Here is a 24,895-nt window from a genome sequence, read left to right on the forward strand (position 1 = left end):
TGTGTGAAGCTGAAAGTATTTCCTGTTATTTGGAAGCCCTTTTTTGACCCATTTAATTCCTTCACAGTGTCTGACTCCAGTCTAGAGTTTAATTTCAGCTAGCTTTATTTGACTATTTGCATGAAGTAGTTGCAGTCCTTGGTCACCGGCGTTGTTCGAGTACCGAGTGCCCGGATGTGTCAGCCTTACCTTCTTTTGATGCTGTTCAGCCCTTTCATAGATTGCCGTATATTCATCACCTAATAAATCCTGAAGAGAAGAAATTGAAATAGTGAAATCTTGGTGAGAAGCCAGCAGACATCTAGCTAGCTGTTAGCCTGGTAAAAAAGCAGCTTTCTGCTGTCAGGATCAGCATTACCCCGACAGTTGCAGCGGCTCTCAAGCCTCTGGATTTGTTTGCAATGAGAGATTTGTTGTGGATTTTTAACAAGGCTCCTGTGTGTGTGCCATGCTTAGTAAATATTAGCCTTCAGGGTATTTTTCAGTCATGCTGAATAGACTGTTAGTTTTCCCAAACTGCAAAGTGCAGAAAGTCCATTTCACTGGGTTTTTGTTTTGTTTTGTTTTGTTGGCTTTGGGGGTTTTGTTGTTTTGCTGTTTTTTCGCTATAGAGATTGTATAACAACTGTACAAAAGAAAAATAATATCACAAAGAAGATTGTGTCTGAGGAGTTTGGGAGGAAAGAGGCCAGTAAACGTGTAATCTCCAGTCCTTAAATAAGCAATACTGCAAGCGTTAAATTTCTGTTATGAAAATTATAAAACAGTATTTTTATAATATTAATGGTACTGCGAACATGAAAATATGACAAATCACTAAAAAATGGCACCTTTTACCAGGAGGTTGTAGTAGAAAAACATATAAAAATTGTTAGATGTTAGACAGAAAGATATTTATAGAGAAAGAGAGAAAATGAAAATAAAGTACCATGTATGTAAACTCTATACATAATGTAATGTGTGACTAAAACAACAGTGATAAAGAAATGGATATTGTGAGGGGTTTCAATGCCTTCCCATTATACAGTTTAATGTTTTGATAGTCAGTGGAGTTTAATATTACAATATTTCTAGTGCCCCTGTGAACTATTTGCGGATACTTTTTATGAGCTAATTTTAAATTAATATGAGCAATGGGATGAAGCTTTTTCATTTGAACATGATTTGTAAAAACAAAAAAGCTTACTGAGATAGCGTGGGTATGCTGAAAGCAATACTGTACCGACATAGTCAAACTTTACAGAACTCAAGTGATTTTTTTTCCAGTCACTGTGGGAAGGCTGTTCTAAAAGTCTGTATCAGTGACAGTAAGTAGTGCAATGGTTTGATCTCTTTGATATTCTGGAGAATGATTTTTCTTTTTTGTTGTCTTCATTTTAAGAGATGATGGAGTAATGAATAGAACAATAATTTATTGGGTATTCACACACTGTATGTATACTTTCATTACACATTTATGGAAGACCAATTGTTTAGTATTTTCTGCTGGAGGCTAGTCTTGTAAAAGAATAGTCTAGAACAGACTCACTCAGTGCATATGTTGTCCATTTGCCTGTCAGCAATAGTTTTGACATTAAAAACAGGGAGTTTGAGTGACTGCTGGTCTGTCTTAAGGTATGGTAATGAGGCTAATTAGGAGAGATGAGAGCTGAACTGGATATGTGAAGGCAATTATCCGTGAAACTTTTGTCATGCTTTATCTTTATCAGATCTCTTTTTCTCCATTTTTGGCATTTGCCAGTGACATGCAGAATGGAAATACTTGAAGTGATACATATTTTAGAAAAGCAAAGTAAAGAAAGAAAGCAGCAGGAAATTTATATGAGGGCATCTCATTATTAAACTGTACAACTTATCATGGATATTGCAGATCAGCAGGAAAAGACCTTGACTGTGTTATTCTTGTCGCTTGCATTTACATGAATTAAAATCAATTGCTTTTTGTGATAATGAACTTACTAGACAGCCACATCTCCCCTGTTCAGTGTACATTGTTTTGTTTGGTCTTTTTATGTTATGACTAAATCCAGCAAGTGTGTTATTAAACATACTTGAAAGACAAACATGTAAAGAGCATGAAAAGAGAATAAAAGTGCATTTAATTGTAAATTAAAAAAAAAAAAAGCTGAAATTTTCTCATTTGTTTTTAGGAGGCTAGTGTGATTTACTTTCAGATTTTTTCTTACAATCTAGTACAAACTGATTTAAAAAGAAGCACTGAATAGAGCAAATGAAAACCATGTGTCACAAGTCTTGATGAATCAATGCATATAATCCTCAAAGAAAGAAGGTGATAAATGAAACTTGCACATTAATGAGACCATAACCAGGCTCAATTACTAGGCCTTTTTGAAGAGCCATAGTAACTTCACACATCTTTTTATGTTAGAGGGAAGAAATTATATGCTCTGAGCTGTCTGCACACTTCTGCTTCTTGAACTATGTCAAAAGACAGTGTACCTCTAATCCATTTTAAAGAGACCATAATATTAAAGAAAAGCCTATCTATATAAGACACAGAGTTTTTAAAGGAAAAAAAAATCTTCATCGTAATTTAGATCATTTTACTTGGACATTTACTTGGACAATTGTGCTTATAAAGTAATATTACAGACTTCATGTCAAATTTATGTTAGTAGTCCTCTCTTCTGAACTTGCTAGAAGTATGGCAAGGAGTATAATGAGTAGATGTGGAATCACTATTAACACCTATTGCCCTAATATTTTTCCATTAGGCAGCAGTTCTTTTTCTCAGATTTTGTTTTGTAGTACATACGTTAAAAGCTTTGAATTTAGTGCTACCAACAACATCACACGTGTCTATAATGCCAGGACAAAATGCTTGAGGTTTATCATAATAATTCTAAATCTTAAAAGAAGGACTGAATTGTATTTTGTGTCTTTAATTTCATTTTCTTTTAAGCAATAAAAAGGAAAGTTGCTCAATCTCAAAACCATTGCCTGCTTGCTACTGTGAAATCTCCATGATCTATAAAGCACAGCAAAATACTGCTGCTAACAGTTGTCACTTCCTCTCTTTCCCCTGCATTGTTCATGCACACGTGTACATACACAAAACCTATTCTTTCTACACTCCAAAGACTGTGAAAGGGGGATATTGCAGATTATAATTTTTTTTCTTCAGTATCTTCTACTGAGCTTTAGTAAAAAGCTAAAGAGTTTTTTACTAAAAACCGCCCCTTTTTTTAGTAAAAAAGGGTTACTGTCGCCTCCATGAGTTCAGAGAACTCCTCTTTCCATTGGCTTTTATGTGATGGAGAAAGATGAAGCACCTTAGCCTACAGTCCACAGGAATAATAGTGTCATTGCTAATGATGATGATGATGATGATGATGATGATGATGACAACAACAACAACAACAGCAACAGTAATAATAATAATAATAATAATAACAATAACAACAAACCAAAGGAAACAATAGACCCAAACCAAAACTGGCTTGGCAGTTTTCTGCAGAGCAGGAATAAGAGAGTGACCACAGAAATGTCACTTTGGTCATCTGCAAAAGCAGTGCTAGAGACAGCAGACTATGCATGGCACCTTTTCTCACTCTAGAGTTCAAATTTGGTATTCACAGTTATAAAGATCTGGAATAGAGATTTGTTCAAGGGGGATAAACTAAAAACAAACTTTAGATCATTTATCTGTTACCTATGACCTTGACTAAGCAGACTCCTCATATGCATTCCTACTCTCTTCAGCTCTTCATCTCCTCTATTGACAGTCAGTTGTATTATTCATGGCTGCTCTTTAGTATAAATTTGCAAACACAACAAATGTACTGGTCTCCAAGTGTCACTAGGAAGAGTATGCAAACTTGTGATTCAGTAGCATATTTTAATAATCTATCTATATAGATTATAATCTATAGAAGTAATTTATATAGTTGCAGAAGTTAACCTTTTTTAAATTTTGTCTGGATATCTTTACCATATTTTCATAAGCAGCTGACAGTGGTGTTATATAAACACTTTAAACATTTTATTATAGTACTGAGGCAACAGGTTACCTGTGGTGCTTGCACCCAATAGGTTACTAATGAAGTGTCATTTCCCTGCCTTATTTGGTTTGTGTTGCAGTCTTAATTATATTTCGATTTTAGAATAAGCTCTCAAAGTAGTGTACAGGGATTTGGCCACACGACTTGCATTAACATTAATCAAAATCACGTGTCTGAATTCCCACTACACTCCAGATGTACCCTGGGATTGTTGGTGGGGATTGTGTGCAGGAGGTGCACATGCAATAGGTTTTACCACTGGCTTCCTCTTACTCTGAGTTGTGTTCCTGCTCTTCAATACCTGAAATAAAAGGTGGCAGGGAATACTGAAGCCCGTTGTTCACAGGCTGTGCCAGTGAGGTCAGTGACAATTTCTGTTTCCTCACTTTAATGCACATGAACCAGCTTTGCTGAGAGGCTGGGGTGGCAACTGTAATCCAGTGAACCAGTCATGTCTTTTAGGGAGCTTCAGGATTTTGAGCCTGAGATTGTGAAGCTGTTCAGTAAAATACAGCTTCTTCATCTCTGTCATCATCCTCTGTGCCAACCAAGGCTTTGTGAAAAATCGTGACTTATTTTTATCAGTGATGTTCATGTTCTTAGAGTTTTTCATTTTTCCATATTGTCCTGTTTCTGGTTACCAAGCAAAGCATCAGATATTACCCCTAAGAGGGGAAGTGTTTCAGCAGTTCTTGCAGCCCCCATGGAGGCAGTGCCTGGAGTTGAGTGAGGTGGCCTTCTCAGAGTCCTCCTGAATAATTGAAGTAAGCTCCAGAGTTTAGACTCATTTTGGTGTAGCTGACCATGGATTGAAAAGGGTCAGTGTTTTTTTTCGTGCATGTATTGTGTGTATATGCTTCGGTCACTGGTGGTCACCCATGTAGAGACCTTATCATGGGTTTAATCCCAGAATTTCTCACAGAACCAAAATAAAATTGTCCTTTTCTGGTCCTCTTTAATATTCAAATGAAGTTTCCTCATTAAAAATGAATTCTAAAAAGGCTGTGTGTATTGCTCCAGTACCAGACTTAAGAGACTTTTTGTCTGAGAATTAGTCAGTAAAACACAACTGTTTTTAAGTTGATCATAGTTATAATTTGTGTTTTTGCAACTATGTCTTCTGCTGGCTTCTTTGGAGCATTTTTAAGAAAAGGAAAAAATAAAAGATAACCTTCCATGTCTGAACTAATTCATACATGGCATCAGAAGACACCTCCGGGAGAAAAACTCTGAAGTTTCTTTGAATATCCTATCTTGGAATGATCGGTGCTGACTGATTAAAAAACAGGAAAAATATGTTTAATATGCTGGATTTGAAAGCAGTTATGTCATTGAATAAATAACAGCTTTCCATAATGCTTTTCCATTAATCCGTACATCCATATATAATGCAAATAAATTAATAAGAAGTTTCATACCCTCCACCATTTACAGTGATTCTACCACAACAAGACAAATAGTTTCTATCTGTAGTGATGACTCATTAAGTTGATGTATATCCTATACTTGTTTAAGAAAAATATAGTTTATTTCCTTTTTGCTGCCTGAGAGTCTAACATTTTATAAAAACAGAACCTCAGGTATTTTCCTGATTTTTGTCTTAGGTCCAGTCTTGGAAAAACTTGTGAATGTGTTTAACTTTACTCAGGTGAACAGACTCATGAAAATAAATTACATTTCTCCCATGCTTAAAATGCATTGCAACTTTTTTTTAAATTTTGTATGAGCAAGAATTGTCTGTGCTGATGTAAAATTCATGCTTATTTTTAGTTTATTTTACTTTTTTTTTTTTTTTTACTTTATCATATTCACATGATTTTTTTGCTATGGATTCTGTTTTAAACTAGCACTTTTAGAAGTACAGTATTCCTACTGTTGCATTGGCTAGAAAAAGAAAAAATACATATTCACGAATTGTATGACTCCAATGGAAGGGCTAAAAAGGGTTGCCTTATTCCCAGAATCCAGCTAAAACCCATTAAAATCGTTAATGATCAAGCCAATGGGTATTGTGTAATGAAACAGTTAAAGCAGCACTTGTTTCCTGGCAATGATAGAAAGGATATTTTCATTTTTAAAAACTGTTTCGAAATCATCTTTCAATATATAGTCCTTTTCAGTTTGCATCTGTCTGCATCATCAGCGATCTTTACACCCTCTTTTCAAAGCCATATGAAGCTTGAAATGCAAGATAATTAAAACAAATCTTGGGTAAACTGTTTTGTGGAGATAGAAGTTTGATGGTTGAATATATAAAAAATTGTAACCAGATGTTGTGCAGAAGCCATAGAGTAGTTTAAAGATCATGAGCTTTTTCTTTTTTCTTTTTTTTTGTATGAAGCAAAAATATTCTAATTGAAGTTGTCAGCAGGAGTGAGACTAATATGCCTGTATTTGATTAAATAATAGTTTATTTAACATTCAGTGTGACTCAAAATTGGCTGAGACTAAAATAAAGAAACTTCTTTCTTTAATTTTTTGTATTTAAATAGTGTGAAAAGTAAACCTAGTTAATGTTAACATCTTTGCTTGATATTCCCAGATATATTATTTGTCCACTCCTGTGTCTTATTGGAATGCTTTGCTATCCATTGCACACACATTTTCTTTCTATTCTCTTATTGACTTGTTGGTTGATGGAAGAAATGGAAAAAGAAAGATGTGCAATAAAGTCTGGAATGTACTAGTTTACTTATTAGTAATAAGTCTGTACTAGATCAGACTTATTACTAAAATCTGTTAGAACTTAGGAGTATAATGCAAGCATCATCCAACGTCCCTTCTTGCAAGTCTGTGCAAAGCACAGAATCTCCAGCAGACACATTAAGGGATATCCATGCATGAAAAGGGTTGTGTGTTTTAAAAATACCAGAATATTGAACCATGAGCAGTAGATTTCCTGGCAACTATTTACTCTATCCAGGGTAGCAGTGTTGAATGGATAAACTCAGAAGAAGTAGTGGCTAGGAGTCTTTATTAGGTGAGTGCTAGATTTCTTATTGCTTTACTAATAAGCATATTGATGTCTTCTGAAGTTACATGTTGAGATTCTTTGTCTCTTTTTTTTGGTACTTCTTTGCTGATGAATTAGCTGTGTAATCTTACATGGTGCTGTGATAAACAAGGGGATCCCCATCTTGTCTTCTGTGAATAACCATTGTTAAAAATGAAGGAATTTCATTCTCTGCTCTCTGTAACTGGCATTTTGCATGAGAACGGACCATGTGACTCATGATCCACTGCACTGGATTCAAAAATGAACCATAAAGTCAAGGGTTGCTTGACTTATTGGTGGTGTGTGTGTGTGTGTGTGTGTGTGTGTGCAAATGTTCAAATGTGCAAATGTGTAAACCCTCTGGTGCCAGCAGCTGATGGTGACAGTCCTGCCCAGCTGCTTCCTTCCCCTTCCGCTCTGGACCTGAGACTGCACCCAGTGCTTTGAGCAGTGCTGATCCCTCTACTGCTCCTACAACCTGCCAGTAAATAGCAGACAAGACCTAATTTGTAGGGACATTACAACGTTCTGTAGGAAACTTGTATTCCATTACAAGGCCATTAATCAATTGAAACTTAGGAGAAATCACAGCCCTGGCTGTGCAGGCAGTCTGTGCTTCAGGACTGTCATTCCTGAAATGTAAAATTGTGCAGGTCATCTTCAAGATTAGTCTATCATGTCTGCTCTGGTTTTGCCACACATATGCCAGGGCTCCATAGTAAAATCAGCCAAGAATTATCCTTACCATAGCAAAAAGCAGACTCAATGCAGTCAGCTTTTAATCTTCCTCTTTTCTTCTTCTGTGTTGAAAACAGACTGGAATCAAGTCAGGGTTAACTGTAGATTTTCTACTGTCTTCTGTTTTCCTTGTACTTTATGCAATAGGTTAACTGAGTATGAAGTAGGAGAGGATTTGTCTTTGATTTGGCAATGGAAGAGTCAGTTGCAAAGCACTGATTTGTTGAATGTTGTGGCTAAGTTGCTTAGCTTTGCACTGCTTATAGCAACTTCTGGAAGCTGTTCCCTCATTAACTCAGACTGTTATTAACGAAAGAAACAGGGCCTGGTATTTATATGCTAGGAATTATTTCTGGGAGGTACAACTCATTGGTAATTGCACCCTGATTTTGGAAAAATCTTTCCATATAAAAATCCATACATGTCACGTCCTCTTACATGTGTGGGCATCATTTAAAAGAGCAATACTCTCTCTGTATCGTGCTCAGATTTACAGCCTGCTTTGGAGGGTGCAGGATGCTGGTTGTAGTCAGGTAGCGTTGGCAGCCATCTCAAAATCTCCTCAAAGGATCCAGAGGTTGTTACTGCATGAATCATTCAGTGTTCCCCACACCTTCCTCATCTTCCTGCTGATTTTACTATCAGGGTTTCACAGCCATGAAGTTTCCACAGTCATGTCCATTTCCATACGACCAGCCACTAAGGTGTGAAATCCTAGTCCATGACACAGAACCAAAAAATGTTTCCTATAAAATATGTGTAGGAAATAAAGGCCCTTCTCTTTTCAGTTCCTGAAAGGGCTTTTGGCAAAGATGCTGATGAAATGTAAGGTTACTTTTTTTCTCTTAAAAAAAAGGTATGTCATTATAAATGTGCTTCTTTCTGCTGTACATATTTTTCCTTCTCACTTTTGAAGATTTCAGTAGGTGATAAAGATAAAGAAAGAGAGTGAAAACAATTTGACATTCACTGTTAAATAAAACCTGTATTAAATTGAAAAGTGAATTCTGAAGAGTGTCAGAAGTTTTTGTTCTGTCAGTAGACAGAAATTATTTTGAATATGGACTGTTCACAAGTAGCAGCTGAGATTTTATACAGCGTATCTAAATTTAAAGGTTTCTTTTTATTTCAAATTTGTATGTGGGCCTTCTGCAGGCTGGTTTCAAAATCAGATGAATTCTGATACTGGCAGGTGGAAGGTAAAAAGGAGACTGTTTCCTGATGTTTTCTATCTAAAGTCTGATAAATTGACTAGTAGAATGGGACCAATCAATTCTTCTTTGAGTCGGTGTCCAAGACGTGCACGAGCGCATGAACACGTACAGGCAGCCCTGTGGTTTTTGCCTCACAGCTACATATGGATCAGCCACAGCCGCTTGGGAGCGAGGCTGCAGAGCTGTTTCGCTGATGCCACTTCAGAAAGGAAGGAGAGGGCTTGTTTTACAAGGCATTTCTGCACAGTCAGCTTCATTTAAGAAGACTCCAAAGGATGTGAAAAATAAGGTAGCTGCGGGCTGGCAGGACAGTTTTTGCCATGCCTCTCCTTCAGGCGGTGCCTGATTTCTTGAAAGCCGTTTTTTCAGTCCTTCACAGCGCTCTGAACTAAAGCCTGAGTATGTGACAGGGTGGGTACATTTTGTCCTCGGCACACAGAACTCCTGATGGAAAACCCCGCTACGTTATGTGTTTCTCTCTTACTGCTCTTGTCAGGCTTGTGCCATTTCAGAGAATGACTGCCCCCAGCAGTAAGCTGTCCCTTGCCACTTGCATTAGAAACTGTTCCTTTGGTAAATGCAGTCTGATTCCCACCATACAGATTTTGGAGCTGGTGTCTTAAACAATTTAAGAGCCATTTTCTTAACAGTAAGAGAAAAATTAGACTAGGGCCACTCGAAGCACTGCTGTGCAGTAATAACAGTATTCTCTCTGGGCAGATGTGAATGAGTAGAGAAAGAAGAGAGGGCATACCAGCTTCTAAGGCTGCAAACTCAGAAGAGCCCCAAATCCTTCTTGAATGTTCCTAAGATAAATATTGTTTGTTATTTGTTGTTTGTTTGGTTTGGATTTTTTTATTATTATTTCCTAATGGGTTGATTCTCCTAAAGGAAAAAAAAAAAGAGGTTAAGGCAGTTTGCTTAATGAGGTTAAGCTTTAATGTGATTCAGACAATTCCTTTGTGCACACCAGTTACTATGACTTTATTTTTTCTTGTGCGTTTACATGCCTCTACTGCCTCTAGTTTTCTATCACAAAATATTTGTTTTTCTGTTTTTTCCTTTGTCTTTTTTTTTTTTTTTAAACCCTGTGTTGTATCACAGATTTTAAGGTCTCCAGTTATTGTGCTGTGGCTCTGTCTTGAATTCCATGAAATGTTTCCTATCAGACTAGGATACCATATGCCCATGTTGGCCTAAAATTCACAATGCATCATGTACCAGAAATAGAAGCTGGTAAAGATTCTTCAGAGATTGTGTTCACTTGTTCCAAAGACCTGGTTTGTTTATGGAAGGGATGCTTGCAGTACATAAACACTATTTAAGGAGAAATGTCTCTAAAATATAGAACAGTTGTTCTCTTCTTCTCATCTTAATGGTATTTTTAAGGAAAGCTATATAACACCGTATGTTGAGTCTCATTTACAAGTAGGCATTAGGATCTTGATAGGAAAGAGCAAGCAGTGAAATATTTTTGTAAAATCTACTTTAGATACTTTACAATGTTCATTGTAAAAATTCTGAAATTATTTACAGTGGAATTTGAAAGTAGGTTTCTCCATTTTTAATAGCTGTGCAGTTTGCAATCTGTAAAATTTTGTCTGGTGTATTCTAATTAATACTTTTATAGCCTTGAAATTTAAAATACTTTCTGTTGCAATGCAAATGAATAGCAGTTAAGGTTGAAATAGATAAAAATTAATAGAACAGAAGAGTGACAAGCAATCTACAGCCTCTGACTGAAGAAAGCTTCACAGAATAGTTGAGGCTGGGAGAGGCAGCTCTGGAGATCATCCAATCCAACCCCACTGCCCAGAGCAAGATCAGCCACAACATGGTGCTAAGCTCTGTGTCCTGTCAGTTTGGAGTTTCTCCAAGGACAGATACTCCACAGCCTCTCAGGGCAACCTGCTCTTGTGTTCAACAACCCTCACATTTTCCATTAGGTTCACATGAAATTTCCTGTATTCCAGTTTGTGCCCTTGCCTCTTGTCCTGAGCACCACTGAGAAGATCATGGCTCTGTCTTTCCCTTCCCCCATCAGGCACAAACTGATAAGATCCCCCTGAGCCTTCTCCTTCAGGTTGCACAGTCCCAGCTGTCTCAGGCTCTCCTTGTACGGTGGAAGACTGTGTCACTTAATCATCTTTGTGGCACATGGCTGGACTCTCTCTGATACATCTAGGTTTTTATTGTACTGGGGAGCCCAGAACTGTGCTCCAGGTGTGGCCTCATCAGGGCTGAGCAGAATGAAGGATCATCTCCCTTGACCTGCTGACAGGGCTTTGCCCAGTACAATCTGGGAGGCTCTAGGCAATTTGAGATGGGTTAGCTTTTAAAAAATACAAATGCAGGGGTGGTATTTGGGGGGTTTTTTTCCCCTCCTTTTTTTCTCTATCAGGAGTTACTTCTTTAGGTAGGTGCTGGAGTTGATCACAGCTCTAGTCCATTCTTACTTCCTAAGGCTATCAGAAAGGAAGCCATCAAGTGTTTTTGCTGAAACTGTGATCACAGGGTGGAATGAGGTGATTGCGTTAGAACCAACCACTTAGACACAGACTCAGGCATATTGTCTTTTTATCTGGAAGTGTTTGGAATGGATTGGATTAGATGAAAATGTCCATTATAAAAAGGCCACTAATTTTCAATATTTACCACACCGTGGTGTCTGGGATACCACATTTTCTCCCTAAGCTCACAATAGGAAATAACTATGGTAATTGTGTGGTATGGGTTGGCAAATGTTGATTTTTCTGAATGGAAATCATTCTAGCAACAGCACGTAACAAGATCTGCAATAAGAGTGCAGTCCTAAGTGTACTGAAAATAAAAGGTGGACATAGTCTGCTTTGTATCCTACATTAGGAACAGCTTTCTCACAGGGACTGCATGAGACTCAAATTATAGTTATTACAGTTACTGAACAAGTATAAGTATGTGAGCTATAGCTGCCTGTATGAAACATTTTCTCATTACATTTTTTCTTTAAATAAAATTAATGGTCCTAAGGGGAATTTTTTTAAAGTACAAGTAACAGGTAAGTTTTACCTCACTGATTTTCACCAAGGAGTAGACACCTAATTGACATTTCCTCCCTGAGTCTTGAAGACTTCTATGAAAGCTTCAGATCCTAATTTTGTAACTTCGAATTAAAAGTTATTCTTACAGTGTAGTTTCCAGATTTTGGGTGCAAATTTGGAAGGATGGATGTGATCAAAAGTCAGTGGGACTGAGGCTTCTAAGACTCTTAATGGCTTTTGAAATTTTTACCCCTGAGGAGCCTTTCCCCTGCTGATTTTGGCAGCCCTCAGCCAAAATCTACAAATGAGAGTTCCTCTTCTCAGATGCTGGCTTTCTGAGCTATTTTCTGTATAAATAGAGATCACGTGGGCTTTAATAAGGTCAGGGAATGTTTTTTAAATGTCTGTGATTTTTTTTTTCCTCAAAACTTAATTTTGCCCATCTGATTTCTGTGGAAGTGGGAACAGATGCCAGAAGCTGAGAACTCCAGCAGCTTTGTGCTCACGCTTGCAGCAGAGCACTTGCGGGATTGGGACCCTCAATTACTATCACATGTAGAGCTACATACTGGCTCGTAGCTGAGATCTGCAAAAGCAGTCTGCTGCTCCTGCCATGTCAAAGCCAGGCTGCTTAAGGAAATATGGATGGAGCTTTGCTCCAGTTTTGTCTGTTCATTTAATGAGTAAGATTACTTCATGAAAGAAGGGGTACGTGGAGTGCCTTCTTGAACATAAATCCTCTGGTACTGGTGCTTAAATTTAAACACCTAATTCCGTGCTTAGGCACTATTGTAAATGACTTTTATCTCAGAAAGTCTGTTAGTTTATAGCAAAATCTGACTATTGATTTAGATTCCCTGTTTGAGACAGCAAAGGTTGGGTAATTTTGCTTTGTGCCAAGAAGTAAAAGAGTTGGAAGCATTTCCAGTTTTCTCGATGTCACTTTCAGCATGCTTAGTTCTGAGGATACTACTTTCAGTTGCTAATCAGAAGAGTAGTCTAATTTTGTACATTTTATACTATTTTATATTGTGTTTCTAATATGAAACTAAAATGCAAGAGACTCATTATGACTTAGTCTAAGAAAGGCTCTAAGAAAAGCTGAGTTTGTTTGGAAGCACATGGTGTTTGGGAAGGAGCAGTGGTCTCTCTCTGTGCGAGCACTGAGGTTTCAAGCAGCCGTTCAGCATCAGAGCTCCTGCATGAATCTATTGCAGCAAAGTGCAAGCAGAGAAAGGTTATGGGGCCAGGATCACAGTTCCCAAACCAGGCTCCCTCTATTCTGCTTGTGTACACTAATATGTCTACTTAACCATTTTTTGCAGATAATATTATTATTCCTAAATTAGATTTCTATTTTAATCTTACTTTTCAGTGTTTCACATAAATACTCTTTTAAATTTGCCTTAGTGGTCTAAATCAAGCTGGTTTAGAAAAATGTGAAGTTGTTTATCCAGCAACTTAGGAATTTTTACGGCAGTACTTAAAAACAATTGATAAAACCTATGGCAAGACTAACCCCATAATTCTGATGAAGATGCTGAGAGATGCTGCTGGCAGCTTTTTACTGTGTTAGATAAACTGTAAAAAGATAACAGGACTCAAATTTAGGCAGACTTTAGTTTAAAGAGCTGTGAGCACACCTCCACAAAGATAATGCGTTACCTTGAGCTGAGGTACAGAAGGAAAGGAGAAGAATAGTGCCTACATGGAAGGGAAACAAAGACAATCGGGGCTTTCTTCTTGAGCAGCTGCAGCCAGTTCCACTAATGGAAGTGCAAGAGCAGAAACTGGCAGCACAAGGTATGCGTTCGTTTTTACAGATGGCAATGCAGACAAGTTGGTAATTGAGAAGGAAGTGGTGTACGTGAGCTGTTTGACGGGGGACAGCCCATTACAGTACTTTCCTGTGTAATTGACTCGGTGAGTTATTGGAGGCAGAATTTCTATTCCTCTTGAATAGGTTTCAGTTGCTGCAAAGTGACATCATTCTTGTGCGGGAAATGCAGGTCTCCAGGTTGCTTTTTGCTGTTTGCTATTGGTCTTAATAAAACCTTAAAAATAAATTTTTGGGTTGCCGCCGTGGAAGTATTTGTCATACTGTTGATACTCGGTGGCAAAATATACCAGAAGGGAGCTTATGCCATAGTGTGCTGGCTATTTGAGGCACTGGAAGAGATTTAATGGTGGTCATCTTGTGAAAATTGAAGGCTAAGACCATAAAAATACATTATATCCAGGTAAAGACAGTTGAAGACAATTGCTTTATGAAAGATCATACTTTGTGTAAAATGATTAAATAAATATTTAGCTCTTTGTAAACCAGACTAACATATAGCTAATCAGAAAACATTTTGTTGTTGCTCATTACAAATGCCTCACATCATAAATAAGTTGTATAAATATATAAATAATACACATTAAAATAAATATGTGTATCTATTTAGTCTTTGTGTAAGTATTTGTTCTGTCAGAAGATCACATACATTTTTAACACACTGTGTTTAAAAATTAACTGCCACTAACTGTGACAAGGAAATCTTCTCAGCAGAAGAAGTTTTATTATTTCATATTTCTGCCACTGCAGATCTTGAGGGAGAAACTATGAAATTGCCTTCTATAACTGTTTGGATTGACAAGGAAATATGATTTGAACTACCTAATTTTCACTAATAAGTGCTGAAGTGAAAGAAAAATTAGTAAGTCATTATAAAGTGTATAATGATTATTTAAGTGATCATACAGTTGCGTATGGCTATCAACAGAAGAAGAAAGCGATGGTAAATTCCTGCCTGTGGAGCTCTGGCTCTGGCTCAAGGTGGTGTCCAAAGCCATGTCCCTGCCTGCGCAGTGGCAAGGGTTGGGTCAGCTGTAACTTCAGGGAGGATGTAAAGGTGAGGAGGTGAGGGCGGGGAAGAGTTCCAACAGGTGATTTATTGGCTTCTTTTCATAGCTCTGTTTTCTTAATTTAGTAATTTATTTAGATTAGTCACTGTTTTACTTCAATGCAAATCATCCTAAACCAGTATCGTACTTAACCATTCTTGCTCAGTACAACACAAAAAGATTGTAGTTTGCTGCCTGATTTCGGGGCTGGAGTTGGGGGTTTTTTTTGAGTAGTGAATGCCACTGTCTCTAAGGTAGCTTTACAAAAAAAACAGCTTCAAATGCTGGGACAAAATCTACTCATCTTCACTTCTGTTGCTGTTAAAAAAATAATTGCAGTTTACATGCACATTAAAATATTTACTCTCCCTAAGGGATCAGGGGTAGGATTCTGAAAGGCAGCGCTAGCAGTAATGTTTAATTTACTGTCTTGGTTTTTCCCTCTCTAAAGACCCCCTGATTCTTCTCATTAAAAGTTTATGATACAGCATATATCATAAAAAGGTGCTGTCACGATAGAGCATTAAAAATTCCACTAAACTTTCTATATAAATTAAGTGTGTAATATTGACTTTCCTTTTTGGCATTTTTACTTTTTTTTTACCTTGTCTTTCCTAATGTCTTTCTTACGTGTCTTTCAAATACAGCTGTTTAATGCAATTGTTCTTGAAAATGTCTTAGATAAAGAGTCTGGATTTGGCACATTAAATTGACTTAGAGGCATCTGTAACTCATACTTAAGGTTGAAAACAACTTCTACTTTAATACTCTGCTTTTTGTGTTTCAGTTTTTCACTTCTGGGACAAAAAATTGCTGTGTCTGGTGTATTCCTAAAAGCTGTTGAGTATACAAAGGGAAGAAAACCCCAATGAATTTCTTTTTAATTTAGACTTAGTTGCAGCAAAAGCAACTAAATTTTTTAAATGTGAAACTTCACAGAAACATAGCTGTGTCTGTTTTCACAGTAGAGAGAGAAAGCAGTTTTGATTAAAGACATTTAGAAAGGTCTGAGTGCTTTTGCAACTCTAGGAAATGAGGTCTAAAAGATGCCTTTCCCATCTTAAACAAAAATCTAACATCCAGATGCTGTCTTGCTGCCTAGGTTTTAAATTTTAATTAATCTTTAATTAATCTAAACCTCACTAGAGTTCAAGACATATCAAATACCTGCTTATATAAGGAGAACAAAGCAGGAATGATGTAGCAGGTATGGAAGAAGAAACTCTTTCATACTTACGGCAGTGCAAATGCAACAAAGAGTGATGTGATCGTGAGCGCATTATACTGTTTTTCTGTACTGTATGGTAGCAGCCCGATGATTAAAGGTACAAGACCTGCTGCTTACAATTGTTGCTCTCCACAGCAAGTTACCTGGCTCATACTGAGCATGCGTGCAAGTTTCCTGGAGTTCTCCTTTTTGACCTCCCGTGTTGCCAGAGAGGACCCAGAGCCGGCGTTTTGCCTTTTTTTCAGCAAGGCATGTGTGGTTATATTCCCCAACTTCATCTTTGGAAATAGGTCAGGCACATGCTTATTCTTGGGCAACACTTATGATTTCACTGCACCTCATGTTCTGGAGCCATGATTACAGTGTGCTCTGTTTCTGGCACATTAGAGAGGCCAGAGATGCTAAAAAATCCACTCAGTCCTCATCATATCGTCGTTTTATGTCGGGGAAGTGAAAGTAATCAGCAATAAGACAACTTTTGTTCTGTTCTAAACCAAGAGGGTGATGTAAGAAAAATGCTTAGCTCCTGCTTGTGGAGCCTATTTGAGTTTCTAAAAGCATCTTCTGGCAGAAATTTTGAAAACAGGATGTATTTGGCACTAGGAGAGTGTCAGGCACTGTTGCTTAGTCTAGCTAGCTAAAAAGTCACAGTTCCTGAGAAGTGTTTTTGGCTGTGCTCTTACAGGATATATTTTGCTACATGAAGTTCCACTGAAAAATCCCTGAAAGTTCAGTATATTGTGAAATACCTTTTGTATAACATGGAGCATAGGTATTCTTTTGCATGGCTGCTAAGTTTGGATCATGTGAATAGTAGAGTCAATCCTTTAAAATCAAAAGTTTATATGAAGAAGGGCCTGAGCCTGGCAAGACAGCTGAGTGAATTACTTGTTATCATATTCTCTGCTGGTTTATTGCTTAGCAGAAAGGACTACTAATAGTTGCCTTCTTTCAATGAAGTATTGGTAACTAGCAAAAATCATCTAAGGAGTTAAAAAAAAAAATTGGGCATTTGGGCTTGACGCTGTATATACCAAGTTTCAGACTTGTTCAATTTGAAATGGTCAAGATATGAAACCATAAAAAATGTGAGTAAATACTCTGCATATCAAGGGTTGTTATGCAATTACATGCTTTCATCATGGTTCTTACTGAGGGAAAACAGTTAGTAGAGGTCTGCAAGACATATCCAGTGAATAATTACAAACTTTCATAACTTAGCTACATAAAAATAATAATCCACTTGTTCCTTTGCTACTACTAAAATACTAAAATGTGTGCATACTTTTTTTTCACCAGAGCAAAGCCACTCTGACTCTAGATTTGTTAGAAAGTTATCTGAAAAACTTGAAATCTCCTCTCCCCCCACCCCCCAGTTTGGCCAATCTCCAAATTACAAACAGCTGAACTGATTGAAATAAAGTTTTCAGTACCAAGAAAGAAAAAAAAAAACAAACATCTGGGCTGACAAAAACCTACGCCAAGTTTCAGCCTAATGTGATTTGAGACAACTGTGATATTAAACGCCCGGACCTCGGAACTGGAATGGAAATAGAGACAGGCTCTTCTCTGCACTGGCTCCTTCAGGATTTGGGATTGTAATGTAGTGGCTGTAAGGCTCCAGATGATTAAAGCTTGACCGAGTAGATACGTATTTTAGTTATTTAGACCCTTTTGACTTATTCTTCCAGGGATGTACATGACATTTTCATTGATAACTCCAGCTAGTGCTAGTGGCATTGGTCACAGACTGAAACCTTTTTATCTATTGCTCAGGCTCTCTCATGACTAGTCATGTTACCTACCTCTACTATGCTGATTTAAGAAATTAACTGTGTTAAGGAGAGCAGAAGTTCAACATATTTCTTGAGGATGCTGATGGTGGTGCTTAGCAGAGCACTTGAGCCCATGGCTGGGTTTTGTGGGAGCTGTAGGCAATAGCTGCTGCACAGGTTTTGCTGGATTTGAGCTCATGTGCCTGTTTCTTTGCAAGGCTACCCAGAAAAGCAGCAATATTGGCCAGTATTATAGACTAGTTCAAGTGATGAGTGTGCAAAACCAAACAGACCCATGCAGAAGTGCCATCACTAATAGTAGAATTGATAATGAACATTTAGCAACAAAAAAATTTAAATCATTTCTGCTGACCAATAACTTAGAAAACTTGGTATATGGGAAGTAAAGGCCTAGATTTTCATTGTTTTTCTTTTTAAGAAACTGTATTTCTTTAAGATAATAGGATTACTACTTTGTAGGCTTTTAAAAAAGCCCTCCATTTTTTTCTTGCAGACATCAACATTTCTGAGGTATATTTTGACAAGCAGATCCATTCTGTGGTTAGTAGCATCTGAGAGTCAAGAATCTTTAGTCCAAATCTGCCACAGTTCTGTTTTGTGTCAGGAAATCCATTCTAAAGCTGTGTGTCCCCACTTTAAATAGTTTTTTCATAACCAATATGTTCAACAAAGTAGCAGCATTTACATTTTTTCAGAGGCATTTTTATTCCTCATTGATTAGTATATATAAGCTATGTTGAAACACTTTGGTACTGAAATAATCAATGTTGATTATCCTGTAAGGTCCTTAAATAATAGATAAATAAGAGAAGGTAAAGAAAGATAAGATACAACACTTAAAACACTACAAATGATGGATTTACATAGTTTGCATTAAATTTAGGGAAGGATGTTTAGCTGAACTACTTTAAATTTTAAACAGATAAATAATTGTAAGTAGTGAATAAGCAGAGGTTTAGGACTTCAATACATACAGCTACTACTATGTATTTTGTAGGTTGCTGACAGCTGTAGTCATTATATGATTACACTGCAACTAATACCCAATTTGAATCAGATCTTTCTTTAGAAAAGGGAGAAAAATGAGTTGCTTTTGTCAATGTTTTGTAGATATACTAGCTCCACTGCATTTAATGAAGACTTCTGTGTAACCTTCTCTTCTGTCTCCCTTCAAGTGTGTAGAAATTCAGCATACAAACTAGACTGCTCTCTCTATATTTTAGTAGTGTTTCATGAATTTGTAGAGGGTATTTCCCAAACTCATGGAACACAAACAGAAATAAAGCAGTAGAAAGACTGATTCAGATTCCAACTCCACTTGGTTAATACACCACACCAAGAAACTGTAGGCCAGCAGACAAGAAGCAGGAATGAAAAGGAACAGTTCTGCAGTTGTAGCTGAATCCTGGCCGTATAAAGTCATTTCCGCCTGGAAACTTCTCACCCTCCAAGTGGACCAAATTGGAATTAGTCTAGTGAGACTTTTATTGTACTCTTATGGAAAATATTTCAGCAGCCAGGTAAAGCTGGTCAAGGATATCCAGCCACAAAAAGAATTGGGATCTTCTATGTACTTGTAGATGAGTGCAACGTTCCAGGGTGAGCTGCATCTTTTGTGCACAACTAGTTAGATTTTTGCTGAAGGACATCAATTACCATGCAGTTGTCCTCTTGGCTACAGTGACAAAAATGTCATATACTACTGCATCTGACTTAAGAGACAAAGTAAGGGATGATGTAAGGGGGTTGAGAGAGAGATTATCTTGATGTCAATCTTGATTTTATTTTATCACTTTAAAGTATGCTCAACCTTTTTGGTGTTCAGTCTGCTCTACAAATGAAATTGTGTTCTTGGTTTAAAAGGGCAATTGTTAGCCTGACTTTGTGCTCACTAAAAACATTTCCCCAATCTTGTTAAATTATTGCACTCATTTCAGATTTTTATGGCTGTGCAGCTTACCAGCCCTCATTTCTTTACGTTTCATTCATTTTCCTTGTATTGATGATTAATGGAGGATGTCGAACGTTAGAGTGAGCAGGCATCAGCAAATGCAAGATCATAATTAGTTTAGCTGACGAGGGCCTCTGATAGCACTTGCATCTGGATGGAAAAATTACCCTATAGGGAACTGGCTGCTCACCAGGTCTTTTTAGTGATACATTGTGAAACACCCGATGAATCAAATGCCCTTTCAATGCCAAGAAAGTGTTCCAGTCTTGAAGCCAAAATTATGTCTGCAGAAAGCTTTCCATTTGAAATGTATCAGAGTACAATTATAACCATTGTATTTTTTTGGCATGAACACCAGTCTTCCACAGTATGAACTAAAGTTAAATAAATTACTTAAATTTTATGAAACTCAGAAATTTTTACTTATAGTGTTAGTAATTTCTAATTTATAATAAAATTAGTTTTCACCCAGACTGTTTTCCATGTAGTCACTCATTCTTATCTTACATGCTGAAGGTTTCTTCCTGATCATTTTTTCCCTTTGCAAAAAGGGAACAGAGTTAAAATTTGGTTTTTCTTCTCTGCAAAAAAATTCCGTTTCCTGCTTATTAGTATTTGGGCCCACAAACATAGCCTGAGTTTTGTTTAAATGAGAAGTTTAATGAAATCATTACTCCATAGAAAAAATTTAATGAGCAATTCTCATAAACATGCCGACTTTTAAATATTCCTGGATCATTATGAAAGCTGATGAATGCACAGCTCAGTCTGGTTAAAATCAATTTGTATTTAGGCAAGCTGTAATGTGCCCTTCTTCGCCTGACTAAAATAAAATAAATAAATCTATCTGTTGATGAGACAGTGTTTTCTGGGGTTTCAAATGAAGTTCAAAAGAGGTCTCTTTATAGAATACTGTATTTTATTTGCTCATAGCAGGCTGCAGGTATATATGGTAGCTTATACTGATCTCAGAAATAAGTGTAAAAGACTGGAACTGAATGTCATGTATTCAATATAATCTCTGTTAAAGAAATTAGTATGACACAGGTACAAACTGTAATTAATTGAACTGGTGGTATTTCAGAATTCTTGTTACCAATCACACTTTAAATAAAGCTAGCTAAAAAGAAATAATCTGTTTTGAAACCAGGAGAGTTTACAATCTTCTGTCAGCTTCTAAGGTTTTGGTTTTTTTTCAGAATTTGCTGTTTAGAAACTATCATTAAATGCACAAAACCTGAAGTTCAAAAAGTTAAAGTTGTTATTCTGAAAAGGCTTTGGTGTTTCACACACCTCATCCATCACTCTGGGGTTAATTATAATGAAAATCAGTGGTGCCTATTAAGCACAATTGAACCTGACCTCATTATGGGCAGTGTGGTTTTATACTGTCATTGTTGCCAGTCTAGAGACAAAACTCCTGTGTTGATTTGTCCTAACTCCACAGCTCATGTGACTCACCTCTGACCTGTTTTTTTTCCCTTTTTCTTCCCTATTTCAGAGACGTAGAGGCTCGGGTGTTTTCTGTGCCAATTGCCTGACCACAAAGACCTCTCTCTGGCGAAAGAATGCAAATGGTGGATATGTATGCAACGCGTGTGGCCTCTACCAGAAGCTTCACTCGGTAGGAAGAACTTCCCGGTTTGTTCAGTAGGAAAAACAGCTACACAGCTAAGCTGGGCAGCTGTGGTCTTGTCTGGTTGTGTGATTAGTACCACTCCCTGGCCTGCAGTTAATTTCCTAACAGGGTTTTGCAGAATGGTCACTTTGGGATCAGATGTGATTCATTATGAAACAGCCTGGGATGTTGTGAGTAGATGTGTTTGAGATCACCAGTGATGCATTTAATTATTCTGATACAAAATAAGGGTAAAATTATTTCTTTTCTGGGAATTCTTTTAAAAGGCGTCTGATAGGTTGTGATGAAAGCTCTCTGAATTCTAGAGTCCTCATAATAAAAACCAAAATTCTTGAAATTAGACATCACATCTATATTAAAATATCTCTTGAAACAGTTTTTATATACTTTGACATCTCTTACCTTCTTTATTCTTGGTAGTAAATTTCCTGGAGATATAGGGTGGTGGGATTTTGTGTTCTTTTTTCTACAGTTGTTAAAGTCTGCTGGAAGACAAATAACAAGGAAGCTATTCACTTGAAGGCACTCATCACTTGGTGAGGGGAAGAGTCACCATCCCTCAGGATCAGTCAGGGAATAAATAATAATCATGATCTGTCTATATTGCTTTTCATCCTATTGACACTTGACTTGATCCTGAAAGATGTTGAATGCTCTGGTCCAGGTCCAGGAAAGCTATGCTGAAGTGTTTCCTTGGATCAGTGCCAAAATGCTTGGAATCTTTTAGGTTAAGACCCACTGGTTAAATATTATCCTTGCTGCCTTTAATAGGCACACATAGGAGAGTCAGGTGACTAATTAATTAATTTTTACAACATTCCCATGAAATTAAAAAGTGTTACTGTTACTCAGAAATGGAAACGAGGTAGTCTTTGGGAGTTTGCCAGGGCAATGTATCAGTTCAGGCTTAGAGCCTAATTCAGAAATAAATGTGGTGACTGAAAGTGTGCAGTTTTTTCAAAAGTTTTCCAGAAACTGAATTTGAGACCTAAGCTTCTCAATGGTCTTGTCTACTGCCCATACAATAATCCTGTTTACACAACATCCTGCCAAACCAGATCACTTAATAAAACAAACAAACAAAAAACAATTTTTAAAAGCAGCATGACCATCACCAATGTGAAGGATTGGCTCTGTTTACCACGTGTGTCACTCTGGGGTCGCTCACTGTTTCTAAGGCCCAGATTAGCCCAGTCAGGCCAATAATATCAAAGAAGATGGACTAATGCATGGTCTCTGGCCAGCATCTTGGCTGAGTATTGCTTGGCTCTAGGTATCATCTTCCTGGTCACCTCTCAAAGTTGTAGATAAAATATCTAACTTAAGGAAATTGATCAGTGGTGAACATCCACAAAGATTTTAAGAAGGACAGTTTGGCTTTTTAATTTGACATTTGAGTCTGGTTATTTGTAGAACTTCCATTTGCAGACTCCATTTTCCCATTTTTAAGTATATTTTTCACAGCTGTAGTGTTAGATCTTATCATGATTTTCAACATAACTTTTTGAATAGATAAGGTACAAGAAGAAGTTTTAAATTCAAGCACAATTTGGATCATCCTTATGAACCAGTAGGAATGAACTAGTGCACTTCCAGCAACATTTATTAGAAACACAATGTCAAAGTTTATTTTATGCATCTCAAAAGCAAGAAGGTGGCTCTATCTCTAAGCTCCACTTTTTAAGCATGGCAATAAGCTACTATTCGGTGGACTTCAACATTAATATCTTCAACTGAACTTTGACCAAATAAATTAAAAGAATTTAATTAAGCCTTACTCTGCTGTGGTATGATAGCAATTCCTTTATAAGTAGGAGCCTGAAATAATCCAACAAATCTCTCCTTTGGGACACCTTTTGAGACAGTCCTATGCAAAGGGATGCTCTTTAGACTGACACCAGAAAGATGAGAGTTTCTTTTATCTGTCTGCCTGTCTGTTCAGGAAAAATTGCAGTAAGTATGTGTCATGTATGGTTTTGAATTAAGGGGTCTAGGATAATGCAGTTATTAGGGAAATGTCCAAAACTATAAAAATTCATGTGAATAGAATTCCCTTCTGTAAGACTGTTCATCTAAATTATGCTACACAGCTGAGTAAAACTCACCTGTAGTAGTTTGCATATTTCTTAGCTCCCTATTGACTGGATTATTACTATCCAGCACTACCATCCTCATTAACTCAAGCCTAAGGTCCCTTTTTCACTCTGGTTTAATCAGAAGAAAAAAAATCTGTGATCTATGAGATACTGCTAGGTGATAGTGACTGACAGATGTTAACATGGTAGTGATTTCTGCTATACGTTACATTTCTATTTCTATGATACCCTTGAATAATTTTCATCTGATTTCAAAAATGTTCCATCTATCTAATTGATAGTTTATATTAAACTTGCCACATTTTTCACATTTTCTCTTTTAGTGCAAATAACGATGCTAAGAAACTTGTAATTATAATCCAAGACTCTATTATTAAAATAGTTTTAGTGAAAAAAATGCATCTTGCTGCAAACATATACACAATATTCACATTTGCTGTCTCCTCAGAGTCATGAATTTGACCATTATTATTGTGGTGCTTTACCTCATATTTTAAATAGCTCGAACTTGGTCATGGAGCACTGTTTTATTCCATGGTGATTCCTTGACAACATCCTTGGACTAATTCAGTGAGGAATTGCAGCATATTCTAGGATTAGTCTAGAGGAGGCTTCACTTTCCCATGGCATTTGAGAAATCTAATCACAATAATTTACTGAAGCATTTGCTGAATTTTTTGGGTTTTTTTTAAATTACTTATATTATTGGAGTGGGGAGATTGCCAGTTGATGGCAGAAATATCTGTGATCATCTTCAATATATTATGTCTAACATAATTAAGGATCTGACATAGTCCATTTTAAAAGTAAAGTTCTGGTAATGTTCCCACTATATTCTAAATTTAATGCCCTACTGAAAATCAAGAAGTGACCTTAAACTTTTCTATTTGCCTTGGTTGTATCCAAATACAGGATATTTTTATCTGCACCTTACTACCATGAATAAGGAAAATGAGTATATTTACACCACTAAACAGTACATTTTAGTCATCTAAAGGCTGGTTTAATCAGATGAGCACAGCAAGCTGAAGAATTTTAAAGCTGAACTTAGAATAACTTTGAATAGCTGGAGTCTCAAGTAAGTGTAGGAGGGTCCCTAATCTCAGGTAGGAAGATAATTTTTTCAACTACTCCCATAATCAGACCTCCTACCTGTAGCATGAAGAGTGAGACTAAAAGTATTTCTAAATTATTGGAGAGTTATGTGGAAGCTACATAGAAAAGGTCTGTAGTGTTTAACATTTAATAAGAGCAGCAGCAACATTATAAGATCTCACACAGCATCTGAGTTAAAATTGTCATAAAAAGGC

General features: G+C 36.9%; 1 protein-coding gene across 4 annotated transcripts in view; it reads left to right on the forward strand.

The window, feature by feature from the left end:
• TRPS1 (transcriptional repressor GATA binding 1) overlaps nt 1-24,895 on the forward strand; it is a 213,033-nt gene that overhangs the window by 180,087 nt on the left and 8,051 nt on the right. For all 4 annotated transcript variants that reach the window (XM_005516951.3, XM_014256583.2, XM_088059620.1 and 1 more), the window contains one exon: nt 21,352-21,474. In XM_005516951.3, the coding sequence (XP_005517008.1) occupies nt 21,352-21,474 (123 nt within the window). The remainder of the gene's footprint in view (nt 1-21,351; nt 21,475-24,895) is intronic.

The sequence above is a fragment of the Pseudopodoces humilis genome, chromosome 1, assembly GCF_049639895.1.
Source record: "Pseudopodoces humilis isolate 2021_Gansu_Grassland_sample_001 chromosome 1, ASM4963989v1, whole genome shotgun sequence".
Taxonomy (NCBI): domain Eukaryota; kingdom Metazoa; phylum Chordata; class Aves; order Passeriformes; family Paridae; genus Pseudopodoces; species Pseudopodoces humilis.